This window comes from Procambarus clarkii, chromosome 47, assembly GCF_040958095.1.
Source record: "Procambarus clarkii isolate CNS0578487 chromosome 47, FALCON_Pclarkii_2.0, whole genome shotgun sequence".
Lineage (NCBI taxonomy): Eukaryota > Metazoa > Arthropoda > Malacostraca > Decapoda > Cambaridae > Procambarus > Procambarus clarkii.
In genome coordinates, this window is record NC_091196.1 from 25,273,749 (window position 1) to 25,300,028 (window position 26,280).

The window sequence follows — 26,280 nt, forward strand, 5'->3', positions numbered from 1 at the left end:
CGATCCTGTAAGAATTTAGAACTGCTCTACCGACCAGTCCAAGTGGTTGGATCGGTGGGTTATACTGGGGTATAAATTCCTAACGTGTAGATGCCTAGGGAGTAAGCACCTAGGGTGTAAATACCTGGGGGTGTAAATTTTCGTTCATGCACAGTACAGTAATCTACTCACCGGATATTTGCATCATTGTGAAGTTCAGATCGTAGGACTCCTGCGAGTACATGTGGACACTCACGGTGAGCACCACTGGCGGCTGGATGGTTTCTAGGGAAAACTCGCAGGAGCAGTCACCCTTGCTGGCGTCGCCAGAGCAACCCAAGGTGCACTGATCTACCGGCTGGGTGTCCTGGAAAATGTCGACAATATATCTGTTGTTATCTTGAGGGGTCGGCTCTTCATACCAGGTCACCGTCATCTTCTTACTCCCCACCTGGAGTATAGACGTCGGCACACCTACGAACGCAGACAGTGAGAGGCTTAGTAGTAGGCATCCATCAGTCTCAGGAGACTGAGTTGTGTTTGGGTTGTCGGTCTGGAGTGGCTTGGGTCCACTGTATAATAATCATTTCTTGTAAATGCATAGATATTGCAATGGAAAAAAAAAGGTTTATATCTAGTTGGCATTACATTTATAAGGTGTGAAGGGTAGATGAAATTGTTACTGTATAAATCTCCGCTGAGGTCTACGACTTTTTGTGCCTTCTGTAATACTTTTTCGCGCTACAGTTCACAAGATGTTCACAGTAAACTAGCCACCTTCGGTGTATGTACACTGAATTTACTCTAGTTGCGGCATTCGTTCAAGACTTAAGTAATCCTACTTTTTGGTAAGTTAGCCCCTAAATAACCCTCCAGTGATAGAGTAGGCCTAATACCAAACAATCTATATTTCATTCACGTGCACATATATACTGTACAGAGATGTGTACTCCACTTCTCGGTGCATACACAGTCTACTGAAAGTTTACTGTAGTCACTATGCTCAGGACTAAAATATTCTTGCTGGTTGGTCAGTATAAGCTATTGTGACGGACTTACTAAACCTCCCGAGGCTGGCAGGCTTCAAGTCCAACATCAAACCATAGATTGCTCACTAAATATTGGTGAAAGGAGACTTACCTGGGATGGTGACGGTGGTTGTGTTGGGGTCGCTGCAGCTGTCAGCGCTGAGGGCCCTCACGCTGACGTCCCACTTGCCAGGAGCCACCTGTAGGTGGTACGAGGTCTCACTCACCTCCAGGTGATCGTCCTCGCTGGGAGACCTCCACTCCACCATGTAGGTAATGTCCCCTGTGTTGTTATCAGTCCACTGTAGCTCCCCTCCACTGGGGTTCAATAGACTCGGGGGAGACAATGGTATGAAGTCAGCTGAAAGACGTATTCAAATACATTAATTAGATTCTGGCGAATGAGCTTGTATAATTTTAAAAATCTTAGTATATATGCCTGTTCCTCGCCTTGTTTATTCGTCAATAACATGCGTCAAGGGTACGATAACCTTTGCTCCTCCGATGTGCCAACCAATCAGGAGGCGCGTTTCGCACGCTTGCTCAGCAAGGGTTAAGTTAATTAATATGATATAAAATTGTATAAATCATAGTTACGGCCACAAATTTTGGTCATGTATATATATTAAATAAAATAACTAATACCCAGACAATGAACTTTATGGTCTGTGAGTCAAAAATAGTTAAATACTAACTAGGAAATTTAAAATAAGTAGCCTAACGCCCGAGTTACGATATGGGTAAGTGACATACAATCATTAATTGACATTACAATCTGAACAAAATAATAATGCAGCGCTCATGGATGATCGTTTGTATTAATAATAAAGATAAAAATTATGCAATATAGCCACTAGTGGTTTTAGGGAACCACTAAATAAATCTTGTTATCTGTACCGGGATTAAGTGATGTTTATCTGTACCGGGATTAAGTGATGTTTGGTAACTTGAGCGCCAGAAGGAGTGAGTCAGGTCAGTCACGCTCGGACTCCCGTCGGAGGAGGTGTGTCGTTAATCAGTGCAGCTTAGTGTTAAAGAACTAACCTAGTATAAACTCAAGTTACCACACTAAACATTCTTGAAGTATACACCCTGAGAGTGTGCTAAACTTTAGGCAGTATGGATGTTGCAGGGAATTGATGGACGACGACGGTATGAGGCTGCAAGCACAGGTGAAAGACATATGGCTCTACCCCGCGCCATTTGCCTGCTCGCGAGCAAGACATTGAGCTGTGTGAGGCAATATACCGACTTGTAAATACTTCATTTGGCCAATGTGTTCAACTTGAGCGGTCATCTATCCGGCAAGGTGGATAAGCCTAGGGACAACGTCCACAACAAGGTTAGTTTAAGGTTTTACTCGTTTCTTTTTGTCTTGGATTCCAGGGAGGCTAATAAGTAAGGTTTACCAGGAGCAGTGGGAAGGGAACGCTCTCAGCCTGCTAACAGTCGTCCCTTCCTGTACCTGTGCCCACCTGTGTGTTCCTGTACCCACTTGTGTGTTCCTGTACCCACTTGTGTGTTCCTGTACCCATCTGTGTGTTGCTATACCCCACCTGTGTGTTCCTGTACCCGCCTGTGTGTTCTTGTACCCACTTGTATGTTCCTGTACCTACCTGTGTGTGTCTGTACCCACCTGTGTGTTCCTGTACCCGCCTGTGTGTTCTTGTACCCACTTGTATGTTCCTGTACCCACCTGTGTGTTCCTGTACCCACCTGTGTGTTCCTGTACCAATCTGTGTGTTTATGACCACGCATACACCGGTATGATCATACTGAGGCTGGTGTATGATTGTGCTCAAACTATACAGTGATATCTTGGCTAATTAGCCTAGTATCACGAATATTATAATTATTAGCTAATTCTTCTTTGACAGTATATTGTTGTTAATTTGGGTATTGACAATGTATGTCATACATAACCCACTATATTATATTTTTGTATCAAAGATGTATGCTATGTATTAGAAGTCTAGAGTATAGCAGTAGCCTAATGTCATGTAGCTTGAAAAATCTCCTTGTATGCTTATTGAATGTAATGCTACATTAATGTTTATAGGAAACATTATGTGGACCATGATGTAGACCATGAGTTAGTAGGTGGTTATTATTTTAATGTTATGTGGATTTATATTAATGCCGACAAACTGGAATATTTTTTGCTAGCCTTTCACTTTCTCTAGAACATTGATTGATATTTGGTCAGGTTATGTGTTCCAGTGATGCTGAAGGTTACTCCCTCTCATAACATATAAATGGGGGCACTGACCGTGAACTCATAAGTGTTTCTGTACACACCTGTGTTAGGGAAAAAATTTCTTTGAGTGCCTTAGTAATCTGAACGTAGCTTTACCAAGCGTCATGCATTTCTTCTTGAATGGCTGTCAGGAAAAATTCTACGAAACGATGTTCATGCAAAGTTTTTAGGGATTTTGGTATGGTTCACCTACGGCTCGACAGAGGTCACTTTTTTTTTTTTTTTTTTTTTTTTTTTGAGATATATACAAGAGTTGTTACATTCTTGTACAGCCACTAGTACGCGTAGCGTTTCGGGCAAGTCTTTAATCCTATGGTCCCTGGAATACGATCCCCTGCCGCGAAGAATCGTTTTTTCATCCAAGTACACATTTTACTGTTGCGTTAAACAGAGGCTACAGTTAAGGAATTGCGCCCAGTAAATCCTCCCCGGCCAGGATACGAACCCATGACATAGCGCTCGCGGAACGCCAGGCGAGTGTCTTACCACTACACCACGGAGACTTCTGCTTTTTCGTTTGACTAATCAGAGTGAACAAACGTATTCATCATATCGTTTAGTTAATAATGTTGTCGGGTCAAGTGGAGAGCTGAACAATCGCATACGTTTGTGGAATGGTAGCTCGTCTGTCACCTGCTACCTATTTTCGTCTTATTTTGTTATAAAATGAGTTTATTTCTGAGTAAAATAGTTTTTTCACGTTCTACTTTCAGCACCTTTATTGTGTGTTTATCTGTCGGTGATTGCTGGGGCGTCAGATCTTACTGTTTATGCCCCGCATATTGACTGTTTATATTGGGCACGCTAATTACCTCTCTCAGCATTAACTTTTTCGTTATGTTTTTATGTTTAAAGTTGTGGTTGGAATTGGCTTCAACAATCTCTCCCTTCAATACATTTCACTTGTCGACTACCCGTACAGTGAACGCCAAGTTCCTTACACCTCTACTACTAGTTTCGTGTCCAGCTTCCCCTGATGTTTCTTTGCCCTGCTTTTTCATTTAATTAGGCTTTCTTTGTCCACTCGCTATTCCCCTTAATTTCTTGTATGTAGTGATTTTTCATCTGTTCTGTAAGGTTGTGTGTATTTACTATTTGTGTATGCAGGATCGAGCTATTAGCTCTTGGACCCCGCCTTTCTAACCAATCTATTTTTCCTCTATTATATCTACTACATATATTTTTATCTCTATTAACATATATCAAAGATGTTTGAATCTCTGTAGTATGCATATCATTTTATAGCATCAGGCTGTATTTTCGCCAACTCACCTGCAGCTTAAATTTTGTTGGTAGAAGTTAACTTTACCTGCATCTGGAAAAGTACATGTAACAGAAATAAACTTTGGTATTACCGAGAGACGTGTTGCTGCAAGCCGGGGATTGAGCCATGACGTCGTTCACAATGGAGGAGACGCAGAAGGTGTACTTGGCGTCCTCCTGCAGGTCCTTAACCTCCACACTGGTTTCAGTGGCAGGGACAATGACGAAGTCCGCGTCCCCCTCACCACTCACCCACTGTTGTAGCTCCTCGTGTGACCTCATGAGAGACTGAGGTGGTAGACGGTGGCGAGGGCTTCTCTTCGATGAAGGGTTCACGTTCGACCAGCTCACATAGTAGCCAGACACGTTCTCTTCGCCCTGGGGCGGCTGCCACGTCAGCAACACAGAGTCCTTAGCCGTGGACTTGGGCTCCGTTTCATGGACATTTTGGGTGGGTCCGGCTGCCGGAAGACAAAGCGAAAGGTAATACCAATAAAAAAAATCACCTTAAACAGTTCTAGTTCCACTCAGTGTTAACGGAGGAGAGGCCGATGTCCACTTACCGTTATTGGAAAATACGATGATGTCGCTGCAGACCTCCTCACTGTCGACCGTGCTCTCGGTAGTCACCACTTTCAATGCCTTCACACACACCGTGTACGTCCCGTAGCTTTGACTGGTAAACGTGTAGGCCGATTGTGTGTTTGACGCAAGCATGGCCGTGTCGCCGTCCGAGGAGCGCAGGATCACTTGGAAATTGTCGATGGTCGAGGTATCGTCGAGCAAGTACCAAGAGGCGAGGATGGTGGTGTTCTGAATGGCCGCTCGGACGTTACGACTTGAACTCAATACTGTGGTGATCGACCATTGGAAAATTAGCATCGAGATGAACAGCACTTAGATTATCAGTCATAAAGTACGTTATCAGAACATAAGAGAGGGGAACACTACAGTATGTCTACTGGCCCACGCTAGTCTTGCTCAGCCCCAACAAGGCTGTGAAGCCTTGAGCTTCACTCTACTTGTGAAGCTCAAATGGAGTGAAATAATGGGGGAACAGTCATTAGGGGAGTACCTCAGGGTTCAGTCTCGGGGCCATTTAATATTTATAGTAAACACTGACGAACTATATTTCGAGCAAATAGCTATATAAAGGAATTTACAGAGGAAGCCCTAACTTGCTATCTAGCCTTGACCGTCAGTCATATGTTACTCCCTATTACTTGACACATTAATAACATTAACATAACTAAAACCAGTTTAAAAAGTAACATACTAATGACGTCACTAATACGTTCTCTATCACTAACACTACTATTAACAACAAAAACTTCTGATAATGCAATACAAATATAACCAACATACTACAGCAAGGTTAAGCAACACACTACAGCAAGACTAACTAACACCTGACTACAACAAGACTAACGCAACTACAAGACTACCAATACGTAACTACAACAAGACACTTCAAACAACTCACAGATGGTGTTCCAGGTCGACTCCCCGGACGCCACGATAGTCCCGGAGGCTTCAAAGGCCGTGACCACCATCCAGAGGTCGACGTAAGCGCCGACGTCGACCGTGTCGGCGCTGACGATGCAGGTTTCTGAGGTGGCGTGAGTGTCGACTTGGGCGTGGACGTTGGTCTGCAGGTGGGTGTCGTCCTTCTCCAGGCCCAGCTCGTAGGCGTCCGCGGTAGGGAGCCTGTCGAAGCACACCCGCAGGCGGTCATCCCATTGGATGCTGCGGCTGGCGATAGTGAGCTCTGGTGAAGGGGGAGGAGGTTAATTATTGGTCAAGTGCAGACTACTGTTCTCTCTCTCTCTCTCTCTCTCTCTCTCTCTCTCTCTCTCTCTCTCTCTCTCTCTCTCTCTCTCTCTCTCTCTCTCTCTCTCTCTCTCTCTCTCTCTCTCTCTCACTCTCACTCTCACACTCACTCACTCACTCACCGGTTATGGTCACAGGAGAGACCTCAACACTGACCACCTGGACAGTGCCGTCGTTGTTTTCCTTGATCGTGACGGTCGTATTTCCCTCCGACGAATTCAGGTGGATGTACTCGATGCACTCCTGCTGAGCCTTGCACGCCACCGTGTGTCCCACCCCATCGAGGCCTACCTCGTACTCTAAGTCGTGGAGGTTCCTGTTGCTCCAGGTGGCCTTGAGAGCCTTGCTCCCAACCTGAGTGACGCTGATGTCGGCAGAGGTCTGGTCTGTGAGGAGCGGAAAGTCAGAGATGGATTCAATAATTAGTGTATCTTAATAATTATTATAATACTAGCATCATGAAGATCATACGCATGACTCACCCAGGATGAAGACATCGGTCTCCATGACAACTCTGGTGTTCTCTTCATCAGTCAACACCATAATGTTGACGTGTTGGCTTGGCTGGACATCCACAGACACATCATAGAAACAAGGATTCTCGTTGCTCAGTGGCCCTTTCGTGATGACGGTGTTGTTCAGTCCGGCGATGAGGACTAGGATGTAGTCGCCGGAGGTTGATGGGAGCTGGTCACCGACACACAGGTCGAGGAGTCTCTCACTGCCCTTAGCTCGAAACGCCAGGGTGGCGTTCCGCGAGATCTCTGGTTGACGGGGAGGTAAGCAGAGAGTTAGTGTGATGGAAAACCTGTATAGTTGGTGATGTGTGAACGCCATAGGTGACTAGAGCTTGTATCACGTGTGTATTACATCGTTTGTGGTGTGGGGGTTACAGTGACAACGTCGTGTTTGTGGTGTGGGGGTACAGCGACAACGTCGTGTTTGTGGTGTGGGGGTACAGTGACAACGTCGTGTTTGTGGTGTGGGGGTACAGCGACAACGTCGTGTTTGTGGTGTGGGGGTACAGTGACAACGTCGTGTTTGTGGTGTGGGGGTACAGCGACAACGTCGTGTTTGTGGTGTGGGGGTACAGCGACAACGTCGTGTTTGTGGTGTGGGGGTACAGCGACAACGTCGTGTTTGTGGTGTGGGGGTACAGCGACAACGTCGTGTTTGTGGTGTGGGGTACAGTGACAACGTCATGTTTGTGGTGTGGGGTACAGTGACAACGTCGTGTTTGAGGTGTGGGGTACAGTGACAACGTCGTGTTTGTGGTGTGGGGTACAGTGACAACGTCATGTTTGAGGTGTGGGGTACAGTGACAACGTCCTGGTAACAAAAGCAACGTCCACAAATATTTAAATTAAACATTTACTGTTTAAAGTACAGCTTAAGGGAAGGAAAGGAGTAAAGAAAATTAATAACCACAGTAAACATAAGAGAAAAGTCCACACTTACTTTCCCGAGTCTCCATAACGAACTGGGTGGCCACCTGGTTCAGTTCCCCACTTGTCCTCAGCTGGACGGTCGCCTCGTAATTATTTCCTGCTGTCATGGCGATGAAGTATACGGTACATAAGTTGTTATCTTCTGCGCCACACTCTATTGTTGTGGTGTCATAGGCTCCACCGTCGGGAGTGACGGTAACTTGGTACAGAGTCTTGGTCTTGGCGGAGAACCGAACCTCTATGGCGTCTGAGGTTAGCTGTGTGACCTTGGTCTTGTAGTCTGTAAACGTATAATTTGGTGATTAGTAAGGGGAAGGTAACTTTTGTAAGTACCATAACATCTGGGTTATTAGTACCGTATTATTTATTAAATAATATATGGTGAGAGTAGGCTGATAGGTGCTGCCAGTAGATGGGTTAGTCAAATTTTCGGTTATATTTGGAATATTCTAATATTAGGGTAAGGAATTCAGTAGGAACCATTAGGAGGATTCGAACCCGCACACTTGGGTTGGAGTCCTCTTCACGACTCCTACTGATTTTCTCGTTGATACATCACGTTAATGAAATTTCATTTTGCATTAGAGTAATTGTTCTGCTGCCATTCAAGGTATGGTTTAGACGTCCTTTGTTTCAATTTACAGAGGTAACGAAAATTGTGCGAAAAATGTTGATGATTTTATAAAAAAATCCATATAAGTTGCCGATATACAGTCTTACAGTACCGTATACTGCAGTATACGAAACTAGTTTAGGGAGTTCTTTGAGTGACTGGAAACGTTCATCTCTGTCATAACATGCAGATTTGCCACCAGGAATATAAGAACAATATTTAAAAGCCTATTCTTTGATTAGTTCAGTATCCATTTTCTTTTATTTTTATAAATTATTTCAGAATTAACAAGCAATGCGGATGATAAACCAAAAATACAACAAATACACACATAGTTGAGGATGAAGACAATACAGCAGCCACTTCTTCAATTAGAAAGTCAGAAAAAGATCCTTCTTGATATAAAAATAACCTGTGAAATGGAGGAGAAAAAAAGTGACAAAGTACCAGGGAAAGTCATCTCACGTGAAATTTTAGTTACCCATGACATTATGAATAGGTTCCCCACAGCATCTCTAGCTATAACTAATGCTAGGTCTACACCTCTCATACAAATACATGGCCAGCTTGCATTTCAAGTTTATTCTGAGACTGAACAGGCTATAATTTTTCCTAGTACTAGACACATTGGTGGGTCAGATGTTACCACGAGTAATATTTTGCCAACGTTTGGTATTGTCTTGGTAATGTTAGTGAAGGTGGAAGGGGGGGGGGGGGTTAGTGGTCGAGAGGACAGTGTAGGTGGGGTGGTGATGGTGAGGCAGATAACATGATCATAGGTAAAAACATCTACACAGCACTCACAATTTTCAGTTAAGTGCACAATAAACATATTTCACATACATAATAATCTGAGATTAGTGCACTCTCATTAGATTAGAGATCATATGCAGGGAAAATTTTATTTTCAAATATTTCTATATTATAATACATAAAAAATAATTAAAAAAATGCGGACCTCACCTTCGAATGATAGTAGATTAGACTTTTGAACTATATCATTTTTATCGGCTGTTACCAACAAAATATTGAAGTTGGTAATGTCACTGCTGATGTCTTGGTTGCTTAGTATGCACCATCCAGGTGATGGAAGAGTGCAAGTTCCTGTTGGTGTGTTCACTGATGTGGTCCCCGACTCGTATATTGTCAGTTCTACTGTATTTTCGTAGGTAACGTCGACTTGCACATCTGCAGTATTTGTATCTTTTTTGTGTGTCATTTTGACTGATGTCACCTGTGCCTCTGTAATGAGTTATTCTTTATAAAACCAATAATAATAATAATTATTATATTAGTTGCATGATATCAATAATAAATCAAAGATGGGTGAAAAAAATAAAGAATGACGGAGAGGTTCTACTGAATATGACCGAGAAGTTTAGATCAATGATTCTAGTGTGAATCTTATCTATATTTCTTAAATACTTCTTCACTTGCGAAGGAAAATAAAAAAAATCAGTTCATTATATAAGTTGGGCCTGAGGCTAAATAATGAGTTTCAATGAAGCTCTGAACATCTTTAGAGACAGGGGGAAGTGGATACAAATGAGTAGAAATAACAGTATGAATTCCATGTAGGAGGATATGAAATATTACCCATTCGATGTCGGCTAGGTCAGTTAGTAGTGTGTGAGCTCGCAGGTTTGTCTTGGCCTTGAAGAGGGTAAAGTACATACCTAAGTACAAGCTGGCTCTTGATGGATGAGTGATGTATAGTGTTTCAACTATACCTTATCTATATAAAAAGAGAATGTGTTTCTTCGAAGTTTGAGGCTAGATGCGTGGGGATAGTCTTGTCATGCATTTCAGGGTGACTGGTGGTTGTGACCCCCGGGATAGTCATAGGTGGGTCGGGGTCGACAGTCATTGTATGACATGATATGACAAATTTGTATGACATGACAAATCATAAGTATTTCAATACTCTCTAAATACCAGACTCCATTCTCATCAAGATTTATCAACGATATTATTTTATCTTAGTTTGTCTTTTGTAGTTTATTGATGAAAACTGTTTATTGAAGATGGTTTGAGAGATGAGGCGAAAGTAGTGAAGTGTGGAGAAGATGGTGAAGGGTAGGGAAAGTGGTGAATGCTAGGGAAGGTGGTGAAGAATATGGAAGGTGATGAGGAGAGGCAAAGTGGTGAAGGGTAGAGCAGGTGGTGAAGGGATGGGAAAGGGGGGAGGGGTGAAGGGTAGTTGAGTTGGTGAAGGTAAAGAAGGTAGACAAGTAAGGACACTGACCCTCATCAGCGTTGGTAGCCGTAAGCTTATCATCACACTGCAAGACAAATTCTTCAGTGGTGGCTGCTGCAGCGTTATTCAGCTGTAAGCAGAAAGGGCGAGGCTCCTGAGCCACCCTCTCCCTACCCAGACAGTAGCAGGGTGAGCTGTGGCACTCGCAGAAGTTATCGTAGTCCAGCTGAACCCCGCCGCTATCGCCAGCTGATGGGCTGTAGGTTATCCTGAAGGCTTCGTGGGCACTGTCTCCCACCTTGCCGACTCTGTACGCTATGGCCTTAGGATCTAGTACAATGATATATTAAAACAAAAATCAATGGCATAAAAAGATAAGTAATTTTTATTACTACTTTTAATAATAAAGTTTTAGTGAATAAATATTTTTTAGTGACCTACCCCTATCATTAGGAGTAGGTCACATTTGACAGTATGTACATTATTATTCGTAACAGCTATACCTCTATCTATAATGGTTGCGGATTACGTTGTGAATGTGTGACAATCCCAGCATGATATTTACTTCTGCGAGATAAGATAGACACGAACGGCCTCTACAGGCAGTGACTGTGAGGTCATAAGAGACACCACCAATGTGGCTGGCAGCCTAGCATCGCTCGACTGTCTTAAGATGAAGTGCAGTCCGTGTTGCATATCAATCATTACAGGATGAGAAGGGTTAAAAGATTCCATGACCATGAGAACACACTGAGAGTCAACTACAAGAGCAAAGAATCTTTAGTACATGAAAAGTATCAGTCTCATAGCATACAAAATTGCATAAAGCTCTTCACTAAAAATACCCTTATTCTGGGAAAGGCGGCGCATAATGGTTTGATCAGGAAAAATATTGGATAAGCCAGTCAATTTCATCAACAGATTTCGTTCCATCCGTAAACAGAGCAGTAGTGCTGCATTTAAGGACAGTAAAGCGGGGTAAATATCCTTCACTGTACGTGTTATGCTACACAAAATTTCACAAGCTGGACTCTCAGCGGGGGTAAGGTGGAAGAGGAGACTATTTATGGCAACCAGGGAAAATAGTGCCGGCGAGGAAGTTTTGAAAGAAGAGCATACTGCAGAGGCTGAAACATCAAGAAACGGAGGGCAGAGCTACAATGTGAGTTGACGCACTGAATGATTTCATCCGCCAAAAAATGCTGCATAGCACCGTCAAGTATACGGGTATCTAGTGCGTCTGATAGAAAATAAATTTATATATAGACAAATACTTTTAGTAGTGTGTTTAGAGGAATTACTCTATATTTATCAGAAGAGGTTATAGATGCTTGGAAGTTTTATGATACTGAAACAGTTACAGAAGAGTTTATTACAAATAGCGATGTACCATGGGAGGGGAAAGCCTGTAAGACAGGTAAACATACAATTTCGGTGTGTCCTATGTTTAATTTTATTCTAGTGAGGCTTAAAAGGACTATTATAACTTCCACTTCTAGTTTTTCTGGGATTTAATAAGTAGACCCACATTCAGTCATGCGTGCGGAAAACACTGGTGAACGTAAAAGAGAACACATACAGACCTCTCAGTATAATTTGGGCAAGTCCATAGGCTACGGGTGCATTGTTGTGTCCCGTTACCACCACCCTCACTTCACCGGGCGAGAATGCATAATCTTTCATGTTGTCAAACGCTACCACAGAGGTGTATTTAGTCATCAGCTTTGCATCAATGGTATCACTGTACTGATGTGTTCCATCTGTTGAGCTAATAAATGCCAGAGTTAGCGAGGTTGCAGCTGTCACATCCTGCGCAGTCTCTAACTCAACTAGCACCTTCTCCTCCTTTCCTGCAGGGCTTAAGTTGATTGAGAACGTTATATACTTGATTGTTAATTCTGGCACATCTGGAAAACGGTAAAGCCACATCAGGAATAACATACGTATATTCAGTTATCCTGGTGTTACTCGTCATTATTCGTTGCATACACAACACGATACAATCAATATTTTTACCATTAGATACGATGTCCATGGGGATCATTCCATTGACGATGACGGCAGAATCCTGTGTCTCACGAGGTAGTCGCGCTCCGAAGTCCATCCCTAATGCCTGCTGCAGAGAACACAAACAGATACAGATCTGGGTCAAGTAGGGCAGAAAGCACGGGTAAAGTGTTCTAGATAGGAAGAATTCTAGCTAGACCAGATCCTCAGTACGAAGGTGAAAAAGTACTTAAAAGTATGGTCGATTGAAATAATTTTTTTCGGCTTCTGTCTTCGGTACATTTAAACGAAGAATCAGAGATGGGTGAAGGGTACTAAGTTGCCACAAACCTTACCTTGCTGGTGAGGTTGTCGGATGTAAAAGAAGTGACCACAGGGAAAACAGAGTCCTTCCTGATGGTAAAGGCATAGTCCTCTGGTTTCCTCCAGGAAATACGGGTCGCATTACCCTTCTGCTGCTCCACTGTGGCAAGTAGTAAAGATTGAAAATGTAAGAAAACCTCCAAGATAAATCATAGCGGGTGGGTAAGGGAGTGTCATAGACCAGTCGGGGTTGGCTCAAAGTACCATGCTCTAAGAAATTCGCCATTTTTATCGACACCCTTTGCGATTTTCGTGGTATGAAATAAAGTCGGGCATGTGTTTTCCTTAGAGCGTTGGAACTCACTCCCACCATTGATTCTCATTTTCTGAGAGAGAGTGAAGTGGGGGAGGGAGACAGAGAGAGAGGGGGGGGGGGAAAGTGGATTATGTTGAGGAGAGAGGGAGGAGAGGGGTGATAGGGGGAGTGTGGAAAGATTGAGAGGGGGTATGATGGGATAAAGGGAGAGAGGGTGAGATAGGTGAGAGGAGATAGAGAGGTGGAGGAATAGGATAAGTGTTGATAAAGGTAGGAGAGGGGAAGGGAGAGAGACAAGGGCACAGTCGGGTACCCGACTCCAGTGTGTGTGTGTGTGTGTGAGGTATATAATCTCGGAAACAGAAAACCCACAAGTACCTGAAACTTTAAATGGAACGTAAAAGTAAGAAATTAAATAGAGTACTTGTGGGCATCATTCAAACTTTCTCAGACTGCACAACGAGCCTATAGGCGAATCGTTGAGTGGGCCGTGATTTGCATCCAGGCACGGAAGTAGTGGGGTGCTTTAGAACAAATATCAGGCATGCAAAAAAATAAACACTCAACAAATGGCGTTTCTTAGCTGTAAAAAAAATGTTTCAAAGGAAGAAACAAGCGTTTGAGGGACATTAAATTCCAATCAACAGGTGAAAGTGCACTGCTTTCCCCCAACAAAAATCATGCTCACCACCCTAGACACAATGATATATATTTTCTCTTCTCAGCAAATCAATAAAATTAACAGTGTAGAAAACATAATACACTCCCAAGTCCTTAGGTACTCACCTAACACACTGTCGTTTGTCACTATCGTCCTTGATGGCGACACCTTCCCAGAAACTATCTGGTTCAGAGCGTCGTATCCTGTGCCAGTTTTGGGCTGTATCTTCACTGTGTATTGGTTGGTCTCCCCCAGCCCCAGGAAGTAGCCGTAGCAGGAAGTGTCTGTAGCATCACAGGTCACCGTAGAAGTGGTGAAGGTTGGCGGAGGGTCTTGGTTCGTGGCGTCAAGTTGTATTATCATATTGTACTCGGGGTCTTCAGATTTCATTGTCCAGTACCACTCTGTTATTGTGCTGGAGATAAATCTACCAGTGATGTCGTAATCTGCAAATTGATAGCATTATATTTATCTTGTTATATGACATGAACAGAGTACAGTACTCAGAAAAATGAAACAATTTTTTACAGTTTCAAAGCATTGAATGTGCATTTACTTGATTGAAATAAAACGAGGAGTAATAGGATTGAAGGTACAAATAGATGAAAAGTGTAAACAAGAATAAGCTAAGCAAGGAGTTGAAGCTATAAAAACACGATAAGGCGTGTTTAAAATATGACAAATTTGGATAATAAATTTCAAAAGGATAGACAGTGATAAGCACAGGGTTGGCAATACAACTGTTATATATATATATATATATATATATATATATATATATATATATATATATCATGTTTCTAACTTTCAAGTATACTGTGCTATAATCTCTGCCAGGATCGAGAATAAAACTAGGAATTGACACCGAGCAGTATATCTCTTGGTGTGTAAATCGCCAAGTAGCGTCACTGAAGCACATACTATGAGATGAGAGCATGGAGTTCTCACCTCGTCAGGTGCATAAACTGGAAAAAGTTTGGTGGTTTCTCACTAAATCAGTTACAGAGCTGAAAGACCTGATCTACAAGGGTAGACAAAAAACACTTAACCTCCAGACACTGAAGGAGATGATTGATGAGCATTATGTTGCTCATCAATCATCTCCTGATTGATGTTTGAACCCTTCAAACAAGGGTTCCATAGTATATCCTCGCACGTACACAGGGGCCATAGCATTAAAAAAGTGCAGACCAAGCCTGTCAGGGCGTTCATATACTGCTGCAGATCACTTTATCTCACCTTGGATTATGTGAACATCTGACTCTAGCATTGTGTTAAGGTGAGCAGCTGCGTATCCAACCAAGAGGACATTCACCGTGTTGCTTCCTGGTGTGTATCCTACAACGTTACACGACGCAGGTGAAGTAAGGTCCTCACACACATTCACGGTGACAGTTCCTGCTGCCTCGTCTTCCAGCCAGTAATTCACCAGTTCAAATTTGTCGCTGCTAGCCGTGGTGGTTGCTTCCACTGTGGTTGTCAACGGTTCGTGTTCCAGCGTCACCGATGTAAGGTCTGGCTCTGGAAAATATAATACAAAATACTTAGCTTTTTTGATTAAGGAAGAGAGGATGGAGGTTATATCACGAGCTTCGAACAACAGCTACGAGGTGCCATAATATGCTATCCCTTCTTCCCCATACTGACATACTGCAGAGGTTGCTAGTTTTATTCAGGTCTCATAATCCTTGTGACTTATTGGCCGTAGAAGACATTAAAATCAGAACTAACATTGATCGACTATTTTTCCCTTGATTTCGGGATCTTCGTGATTCCGGTATGGGAAATACTTGTACGTGGCAAGCGATCTGAGAAATAACATTGGTTTTATAATAAATCTACTTTGTACCTTGTAATATAAACAAATATATGGTCATGTTTTGTTTTTAGCTTCATTCTAAAAGGCTGAGGAGGTAAATTAGGTGGGATGTGCCAAGAGACTCAACTATATCTTACTTATCTTAGTAGCATCGTTGATGGTCACTGTGCCTCTCGTCACCGTCACCACCGTTGTGGAAGGACCATCATTCACCGTCACTCCCTCTATCTCACGGTAGACCTTGAGGCCGCTGCTAGTGATGTCGTCTTGTAATATCAGATATTGTATGTTGGTCGTCTTGGTAACTGACGACCCAACAACAACCAAAGTCATCCCGTCATCAGTAATGATCTTGTCTGTGTCCTGAGGTGCTTCGTCATATGACAGCCTTAATATCTTCCCGTCACCAACCTTATTGACACTTGTCAACAGTGCAAAGTTGCTGAAATCTGAAATATATAATAAATAACTTTATATATATATATATATATATATATATATATATATATATATATATATATATATATATATATATATAATATATATATATATATATATATAATATATATATAATATAGTATAATATAATATATGATATAGCTCGTTATGCCGGGGACTTCCTGTTGGCTGTCCCTAATTCTGCCTGAGGCACCCGCCTGGACCATCGGGACCTAAAATTTGATGTTGCCCTGCGCCTTGCCGCCCTTATCTCCACCGAACACCGGTGTATTTGCGGCCATGCACGGACGGACCAATATGGCAGTCATGGTCTCATCTGTCGTAAGACACAGGGAAAGATTGCCAGACATGAAGCAGTCAATGACATCATCATTGCTGGTTGTCCAGCACAAAGGGAACCTCAGTTGTACAGACCTGACAACAGCCACAAACGCCCAAACGGAGTAAACTAGACGCCATGGAGGGATGGTAAGCAGGTCGTGTTTGATTACACGTGTGCATCTACATTGGCTGATACATATCTACCTCGCAGTATAGGTGAGGGAGGTGGGGCGGCCACCTTCAGGGACACCCAGAAAAGTAACAAGTACAGGGACTTAGACCGTTGTTACAGGTTCGTACCGATAGGCTCTGAAACCTTGGGCGCCTGAGGTAAATGTGCACTTAAAAGTTCCTAAAGGAGGTGGGTGAGGAACTCGTTGGGAAAACTAAAAACCCAAGAGCGGCCACTTTCCTGTTCCAGCGCTTCAGTGTCACGATCCAGAGAGGAAATGTGTGCTGTATCTTGGGAACGTACCCAACCTCCGAAGAGCTGGATGAGGTTTTCAAACATTGATTGTTACATGTGTGTGTTTTCTGTAATGTGTAGCAATGTAATAAAATAAAATAAAATAAAATAAAATTTAAGAAAAAAACAAAACAATAGGGGTGGTAGAAGAGGAAAATATCAAAGTTTTCAGTGAGAATCCACAAGGTCTTCTCTGAATACTCTTTATTTTCGTCGTCGAGGCTGTGGGTCCCTACAATTGCACCAGAGGTTGTACCCCTATATATATATATATATATATATATATATATATATATATATATATATATATATATATATATATATATGTCGTACCTAATAGCCAGAACGCACTTCTCAGCCTACTATTCAAGGCCCGATTTGCCTGATAAGCCAAGTTTTCATGAATTAATGTTTTTTCGTCTACCTAACCTACCTAACCTAACCTAACCTAGCTTTTTTTGGCTACCTAACCTAACCTTACCTATAAATATAGGTTAGGTTAGGTTAGGTAGGGTTGGTTAGGTTCGGTCATATATCTACGTTAATTTTAACTCCAATAAAAAAAATTGACCTCATACATAGAGAAAAGGGTTGCTTTATCATTTCATAAGAAAAAAATTATAGTAAATATATTAATTCAGGAAAACTTGGCTTATTAGGCAAATCGGGCCTTGAATAGTAGGCTGAGAAGTGAGTTCTGGCTACTAGGTACGACATATATATATATATATATATATATATATATATATATATATATATATATATATATATATATATATATATATATATATATATATATATATATATATATATATATATTGGAAAAAAAATTGGAGATAAAATTTCCCATCAAAGGCTACTTTAAAAAGTAAAAGCACACATCATAGACGATTGTTTACTAAGATGGATTTTTTTTACCTGTATACAAATAACGATAAGTTCAAAATGGAAACTAATGAGGATGGCAAGGCGTAAGTAGAGTGCCACAGGGGGATGGGGGTATGTTTTTTTTAAGTTTTGTTCTTGAGTTACATAATGGCCATGCTGTACAATATCAAACTCATTCGTTGATACAACTAGGGAGCAAATCACAGCACTAGAAGGACATATTGCAAGCAGCCTGAAACCTCATAGAAAATTATTATGTTGAATTGCAGATAATTTTTAATGCTAAGAAGTCTACAGTGATTCACACTGGAAAGAAAAATTGCAAAGCAAAGTATCCAATGAACTTTATAAGAGCTAATTCAAGTAATTGATAAAAGAGACCTGGAGTTACAGTGCTTTGTGATCTTGAGCCAAGTAACAAGTGATAGTTGGGAATGAAAGCATAATTCTCACTTATCATGGTGACGTTGACATAACCCTCGAATAAACCGATAAACTCCTGGATATAGTCAGCTTGCAATAGTTCCTTAAATCATAATTAGTATTTTAAGGCTAAGAAATTAGAATCCTCACCTGGCATGGTGAAGTCGAGAGAACCTTTACTGATCTGGGTATAACTTCCTGTTTGACCTGAATATAATCGCAGTTCGAACACAACGTGATCATTCACACCAAAGGCTGGTGTAGAGAAAGTGGTACATGAACCCACTGCAGTCGCAGCCACACTGGACTCTTCCGCAGAGTCCCCATTGATCCTAACAACTGTGATCTCTGCATAAGTAACTCCTGCTAGTGGGTCCTTATAACAAATGTCGAAGGTGCCACCTGTTCCAAATACTATTTCTTTGACCATTACCTCAGTTACGTCACCTGAAAAGAAAGATATTTCAAGGAACACCAGTAGACGTTAGTGTTGAATTGGTCTGTATTGCACGCCATGTTGCAGGTCATTTTACCGGAAAGGAAGACTGCATTTTTAAAGATCATAAAGTCTTCGACGCGGCCACACGTGAACCTGTAATGCAAGCAGAAGAACAACGTTGGGTAACGGGAAGAATATTGAAATGGGCGAGATGTTATCCATCAAACTGGAGCCAAAGAGAGACAATGAGAGGGAGGACAATCAGGATAGAAGAGTGATGGCTTGAGGACCTCAAGGATCAACGCTGGGACTAATGCTGCTCCTATTTTCTTTACTTGAAAGAGGAAGTGGACTCATAAGACGATGTATATTTACTAAACTGAACTGTGTCAGGTTTGAACAACAAAATGTTACAGGGTGTCCTGGATAAACTGCATGAATAGGATGAAAGATGTCTGCTTGACATCAACCCAAGTAAATGCAAGATAATGAAGGGACACATACAGTAAAGGTAAGGCAGCTTTTAGTATCAAGAATAGAAAACAATTAAGGAGAATGCATTTAACTAAGTATTCCTTTAGAGAAATATAACTTTCAGTAATCTGGATAAAGAGGCAATCATGGAACTGTAAACAACCTGTGTAAAATGACCGAACCACACATCGGAAAATGGAGAAAGGACGACGTTTCGGCCATATCTTCAGCCACGTTATTGTGACTCATCGTCTACCTGTGTAAGACCAGTAATGGAAAAAGTTCATACGTACAAGACTAGCTCCAAAACCAAGTGAACTAGAACACGAGGATAAAGGGTAGTAATAATAGTATTGGTGGCAGTCGTTAATGATAGAGATCTTTAGACCTTATTTTTGACCAAGTGTCAAGTGGACAGATTTCAATCATTATGATATCGGTTCAAATTTTCAGGCCTCTGATAACACCAGAAAAGTTGAGATATGAGCCCATTGAGGATATAATATGACCTGGATGTTTTTCGGAATATTTTACTGGACTGTCTCTGCCAAGCGCCAAGTAGCTCACATACGTCAAGATATGGCTAAAATGAGTCAAATAATTGATAAAAAACAGCACATTTGTTAGAAATGAACAAGAGGTTGTACTCAGAACAATATCTTTCACACCATTCTATACTTTTTTCAAGTGTGTTTGATGGGTGCTAACAGACCTAAATCAGCAACATAGTAAAGTAATTAGCTTAAGTGCTGCATATAAAACAGCTAATAATACAGGATTAAAAACAGCATCCTCTACAACTTCATTTATTCGTGAAAAAGTTTCAAGGAGGACAGTACTCTAAAAAATGTAGGTGGTTATCTTGAGATGATTTCGGGGCTTTAGTGTCCCCGCGGCCCGGTCCTCGACCAGGCCTCCACCCCCAGGAAGCAGCCCGTGACAGCTGACTAACACCCAGGTACCTATTTTACTGCTAGGTAACAGGGGCATAGGATGAAAGAAACTTTGCCCATTGTTTCTCGCCGGCGCCCGGGATCGAACCCGGGACCACAGGATCACAAGTCTAGCGTGCTGTCCGCTCGGCCGACCGCCTCCCCCGGTCACAGGTGTATGTAACTTTGTCAACTGCTAAAAAGCATCAAGAAACAAGAGAGAGAACAGAACTACAATGTTTGTTGAAGTAATTATTAGTTTTAATTAACCAAAAAAATTGCATTAGTATTCATGAGGCTCTTTGAAATCTGAAATTGGAGATTTGTTTTATATAGAATATTTTGTAGCAGCTTATTCAGTTTCGGAATATTTAATTTCCAGAGAGAGAGTAGAGGGAAAGGAGGGCAGAGATTAGGAGAAGGGGGGACAGGGTGAGGAGGGAGAGAAGGGTAGAAAAACGATAGAGACGAGGAGAGAGACCCGGGCACTGCTGGGTACCTCATTTAGTTAACGGTATAATGAAGACATAAGTTCTCACCCAACACAGTGTTGTTCGTCAATATCCTCCTCTGCGACGACACCTTCCCAGAAACTATCTTGTTCAGATCGTTGTATCCTGTGCCAGATTTGGGCTGTATCATCACTGTGTATTGGTTGGTTGCCCCCAGCCCCAGGAAGTAGCCGTAACAGAACGTTTCAGGAGTGTTACAGGTCACCGTGGAAGTAGTGAAGGTCGCCGTAGGGTCTTGCTTGGTGGTGACCTCCGTGATGGTTGCCATGTACTCAGTTGCTGCTGACGGGAGTGTCCAGTGCCACTCTGTCGTCTGGCTGAAGATAAAGCTCCCAGCAATGTCGTAATCTGAAAGTTTATATGATATTACACTTCTCTGAATGTTGGTAAGAGTTAAGTAATGGTGGAGTAGAGAGGGAGGGAGGGAGCATTTAAATATATATTTTATTTATGTATACAAGAGTTGTTACATACTTGTAAAGCAACTAGCACGCATAGCGTTTCGGGCGGGTCCTTAATCCTATTTTCCCCCGGAATACGACCCACCAAATCTTTTATCAACCCGGTACCCATTCACTGCTGGGTGAACAGAGACTACAGTTAAGTATTGGCACCCGATCAATCCTCCCCGGCCAGGATACGAACCCAGTTCAAAGCGTTCGCGAAGCGCCGGGCGAGTGTCTTACCACTGTGCCACGGGAATTGCATGTTTCTTGATGAGAATATATATGAACATGATGTATACTGAAAAATATCCAAATATTCTGGGAAAATATGTTTTGCTTCATACAATACTGATTCTCTGACTATTATTCGTTAATTGCGCGCGTGTGTAAGAGTACTACTATATGTAGTAGACATAATAGAGGAACAATAAATTTATTAGAAAGGAGGGGTCCAAGAGTTAATAGCTCTTGTATCTTATATTCAGCACATACAAATAGTAAATACACACACACACACACTAGCGACGGTAATCAGTATATAAAAAAGTGAAGACCAAGCCTGTCAGGGCGTTTATATACCTGCTGCAGGTCACTTTATCTCACCTTGGATTGTGTGAACATCTGACTCTAGCATTGTGTTAGAGTCAGCAGTTGCGTATCCAACCAAGAGGACATTCACCGTGTTGCTTCCTGGTGTGTATCCTACAACGTTACACAACGCAGGTGAAGTAAGGTCCTCACACACATTCACGGTGACAGTTCCTGCTGCCTCGTCTTCCGTCCAGTAATTCACCAGTTCAAATTTGTCGCTGCTAGCCGTGGGGGTTGCTTCCACTGTGGTTGTCAACGGTTCGTGTTCCAGCGTCACCGATGTAAACTCTGGCTCTGAAAAAGAAAATATGAAATATTTTGCTTTCTTGATGAGGAAGGTTATCCCATAATGCCTCGAAACATTAATCCATTATCATAATCTGCTATCCCTTCTCTATTGTCCTAATATACTGCAGATGTTGCTAGATTTACTCACAGGTTAACTAAAGTGACTCTCTCGTCTTACTGTGACCTGAACGTTCAAACTCTTCGATACAATTATGAATTACCACCTCGCTCTGTTCGGAGCAGTGGCGAGATACAAAGCATATAATGATGCGGTAACCATTGTTGTATAATATATCTACTTTGCACCTTGATATATAAGCAAATACACACTTAACTAGATTTTTTCTTTAGCTTCATTCTAAAAGGTTAAAAGACGTAAAGTTGGTGGGATGTAAAGGTTATAATATACTTTTCTGTGTAGCATCTTTGATGTCCGCTGTGCCTCTTCTCACTGTCACAACTTTTTGTAAAGCGCCGTCATTCACCGTCACCTCTTTTATCTCACGGTAGACATTGAGGCCCTGGCTAGTGATTTTATCCTTTAGTAATAGATATTGCTTATTCGTCAGGAAGTCTGAAGTCCCAAGAACAACCAATGTCGTCCCATCATCTGTGCTGATTTTGTCGTTACTGGTCGGGATTTTCTTATCACAAGACAGACGAAGCATTTTACCGTCACCAACTTTATATCCGCTTGAGCACTCTGGCAAGGTGCTTAAATCTGGAAAGTATTCAGTATTTTGCTTAGCCACATTTGACAGAATAAATACAAATACGTTCACTTTTTTACCAACACAAACTGTTTTGATTCAACAATCTGCTAACACACACACACACACACACATATATATATATAATATATATATATATATATATATATATATATATATATATATATATATATATATAATATATATATATATATATATATATATATATATATATATATATATATATATATATATATATATATATATATAATATATATATTTGTATATATACATTATTTTTGTATCAACCCATGTATATCTTGTAACCATCAAATGCATAATAAAGCACAAAAAATAAAAAAGGAAGGGGGTGGTAGGAGAAAAGCACACAGAAACTGTATTGGAGGGGATCTAAACATTCCCTCTAATGCGTTATGCGTGGTTTCCTCCGAGGCTATGGGTCCCCCTTCTTCCAGCTAGAGGTGGTACTCCCTTCCATAAATAAAAAAAAATATATATATATATATATATATATATATATATATATATATATATATATATATATATATATATATATATATATATATATATATATATATGCCCAGCTGAAAGAGAGCCCCGTTACCTAACGCCCCGTAACTCTGATGTTCTTATTGGTCGCCCGGATGGTATCACAGTGAACCCCTGGAAGAATGGCAAGCAGTTGGTATGGGACTACACGTGCGTATCAACCCTGGCTAACACCTACATTAACCTCAGTGTTGCACAACCAGGTGGCGCTGCCACCCACAGGGAAGCAGCCAAATCCCGTAAGTATAGAGAACTGGATCACCACTACAATTTTGTCCCCATTGCTTCTGAGACACTCGGCGCCTGGGGTAAAAGTGCTACCAGTTTTTTGAAGGAACTGGGTTCTAGGCTCATTGAAACAACAAGGGAACCGAGAGCTGCAAGCTTTTTTTCCCAGCGCCTCAGTGTGGCGATACAGAGGGGAAATGCGCACTGCATCCAGGGTTCCTGCCCGCCATCTGAGGAGCTGGAGGAACTCGACAACCTATGACAACCATCTTTGTAACCCATATGTAACTCCTTTTTTGTAACAAAGTTCAAATAAAGTAAATATATATGTGTACATACAAAAGAATGGGGGTGGTAGGAGAAGATAATATTAGTGTTCAGTGAGAAACCACAAGGTCTCCTCTGAATACTTTTTATTTTCTTCTCCGAGGCTATGGGTCCCCACATTGGTACCAGAGGTGGTACCCTCACAAACTTTTTTTAAATAAAAAAAAAAAAAAAAAAAATATATATATATATATATATATATATATATATATATATATATATATATATATATATATATATATATATTTTTTTTTTTTGTTAAGTTTTGAATTTACAAAAATAGACAACATAAAAAATTAATTTAAAATATAGAATTAACAATCTGTCATGTTGCAGTAAGCAAATTGGCATTACACACAGCGTTCTAGAAATCTCATCATTTGACTGCTTCAGTACATTACCAAAGTGACAGCATGGCAGCACTTGACATATTATGATATTAGATAATGATCCTGATCTAATTAGTGGGTCTAAGGCTTCCATCTATATTCTGGATACAGCTGTAACACTCAAGACAAGAGTCGCATACAAGCGGCATCAGTGCGCTTGTTATGGTTGACTTCAGGTATAATTGTTTAACTCCAACTGCCCTGTGTAACCAGCAGTGACTGGTGTCGTAACCTGCATATTATATGTTTAACTACATGATAAATGACTACAGTATAGTATGTTACAAGAAATGAAACTTGATAGAAATCAGTCTCTGCAAGAGGGATTCCAGAAGTCTTAAGTCTTTTGTGTACGTGATCACACGTCCATGCGAGGTTATAAAATTGACCATAGCGTCAGTTCAAACCCAAGGCATTAATATTCACCAAGGTGAGGCAAGTGTCCGTGACATCTACGTAACATGGGGTGTGTCACAGGCACGAGGTGAACGCCTGATTCTATGCACGAGGCAATCGGCAGTTACCTCAGAATGTCACACTGAGGCGTGAGGCGTGACTGGTCGAGCAAAGACATTTCATTTGGGGAAGCAGTCCTAACAAGTCCTCCTGCCCTGTAGAAGTGTTGATGTTCGAACCAGCCAGTGTGGAGGCTACAGCATGGTTTTTCTTGAATCAAGACTGCGTGACACTAGTGTGAGGCCACGCAGTACCAAGTTCAAATACGTTTATTGAGACTATAACATACATCTCAAAAGGATAGAGTTGCTTAGGCCCTTTCTACCCTTCAGTGAGATGTTATGGAAGACTAATCGAGTTTGGAGTGTTGTAATAACGATTCTGAGTTAGGGAAAAATAATGTGGAGGTTTGTGTAAGGTGAGCAGATAGGTCCGGTGTGGGTATTGGCAAGGGTAGCCAAGTAATAACCGGATGGTGTTTAATTATAATTTATTCCTCCACTTACGGGTTATTCATGCCTGTAACACCTCTTGGGTGGCTTAATCTCTATAAATCAATCAATCAATCAATTATAACTTGTGAAGTAACTGAAGTTACTTTATATAAACAAAATAACCAGACTTGAGTTTCAGTAGTCTTTCTTATAATTTTACATGTGTGTTTCAACCGAATGGTACGTCTTAAACGAATAATAGGCGTTGATATATAAATTACGTTGATTAAAATACCTCATAAAATTAAATAGTATAATTTGTATATTTTGGGTTCAACACTGGTTGGACGAAAAAAAAAGATCCTCAAAGCAGTCAGCTCGTAAGAGTGCCTTAAATCATGACTAATTACAAGATATACAAACAGAATCCTCACCTGGCACGGTGAAGTCGAGAGAACCTTTACTGATCTGGGTATAACTTCCTGTTTGACCTGAATATAATCGCAGTTCGAACACAACGTGATCATTCACACCAAAGGCTGGTGTAGAGAAAGTGGTACATGAACCCACTGCAGTCGCAGCCACACTGGACTCTTCCGCAGAGTCCCCATTGATCCTAACAACTGTGATCTCTGCATAAGTAACTCTTGTTGGTGGTTCTTCGTAACAAATGTCGAAGGTGTCACCTGTTCCAAATACTATTTCTTTAACAATCACCTCAGTAACGTCACCTGAAAAGAAAGATATTTCAAGGCACACCAGTAGATGTTAGTGTTGAATTGGTCTGTATTGCACGCCATGTTGCAGGTCATTTTACCGTAAAGGAAGACTACATTTTTAAATATCATAAAGTCTTCGACGCTGCCACACGTGAACCTGTAATGCAAGCAGAAGAACAACGTTGGGTAACGGGAAGAATATTGAAATGGGCGAGATGTTATCCATCAAACTGGAGCCAAAGAGAGACAATGAGAGGGAGGATATATCAGGATGGCTTGAGTACCTCAAGGATCAGCGCTGGGACTAATACTGCTCATATTTTCTCTACTTGAAAAGGGAAGTGGACTCATATGTCGCTGTTTCAGGACAATGTATATTTACTAAACTGAACTGTGTCAGGGTTTAACAACAAAATGTTACAGGATTGCATGTTACAAATGTTACAAAATGTATAATTTTCTAACATACAGTTCATCTTTTTATTAG

General features: G+C 41.3%; 1 protein-coding gene across 2 annotated transcripts in view; it reads right to left on the reverse strand.

The window, feature by feature from the left end:
- The window catches only part of LOC123763017 (uncharacterized), a 52,070-nt gene that overhangs the window by 5,887 nt on the left and 19,903 nt on the right, over positions 1-26,280 (reverse strand). The window contains exons 17-37 of one of the 2 annotated variants that reach the window (XM_069302176.1): positions 25,509-25,805; positions 22,370-22,681; positions 21,685-21,966; positions 20,663-20,983; positions 18,429-18,725; positions 15,859-16,170; positions 15,142-15,423; positions 14,028-14,348; positions 12,958-13,085; positions 12,632-12,728; positions 12,199-12,522; positions 10,664-10,945; positions 9,382-9,660; positions 7,816-8,085; positions 6,840-7,121; positions 6,480-6,743; positions 6,011-6,295; positions 5,091-5,378; positions 4,620-4,988; positions 1,120-1,368; positions 172-453 (exon numbers count right to left, since the gene is read on the reverse strand). In XM_069302176.1, the coding sequence (XP_069158277.1) occupies positions 172-453; positions 1,120-1,368; positions 4,620-4,988; positions 5,091-5,378; positions 6,011-6,295; positions 6,480-6,743; positions 6,840-7,121; positions 7,816-8,085; positions 9,382-9,660; positions 10,664-10,945; positions 12,199-12,522; positions 12,632-12,728; positions 12,958-13,085; positions 14,028-14,348; positions 15,142-15,423; positions 15,859-16,170; positions 18,429-18,725; positions 20,663-20,983; positions 21,685-21,966; positions 22,370-22,681; positions 25,509-25,805 (5,823 nt within the window). Of the gene's footprint in view, positions 1-171; positions 454-1,119; positions 1,369-4,619; positions 4,989-5,090; positions 5,379-6,010; positions 6,296-6,479; positions 6,744-6,839; positions 7,122-7,815; positions 8,086-9,381; positions 9,661-10,663; positions 10,946-12,198; positions 12,523-12,631; positions 12,732-12,957; positions 13,086-14,027; positions 14,349-15,141; positions 15,424-15,858; positions 16,171-18,428; positions 18,726-20,662; positions 20,984-21,684; positions 21,967-22,369; positions 22,682-25,508; positions 25,806-26,280 lie in introns of both variants that reach the window. The other variant, XM_069302175.1, reaches the window with a different exon arrangement.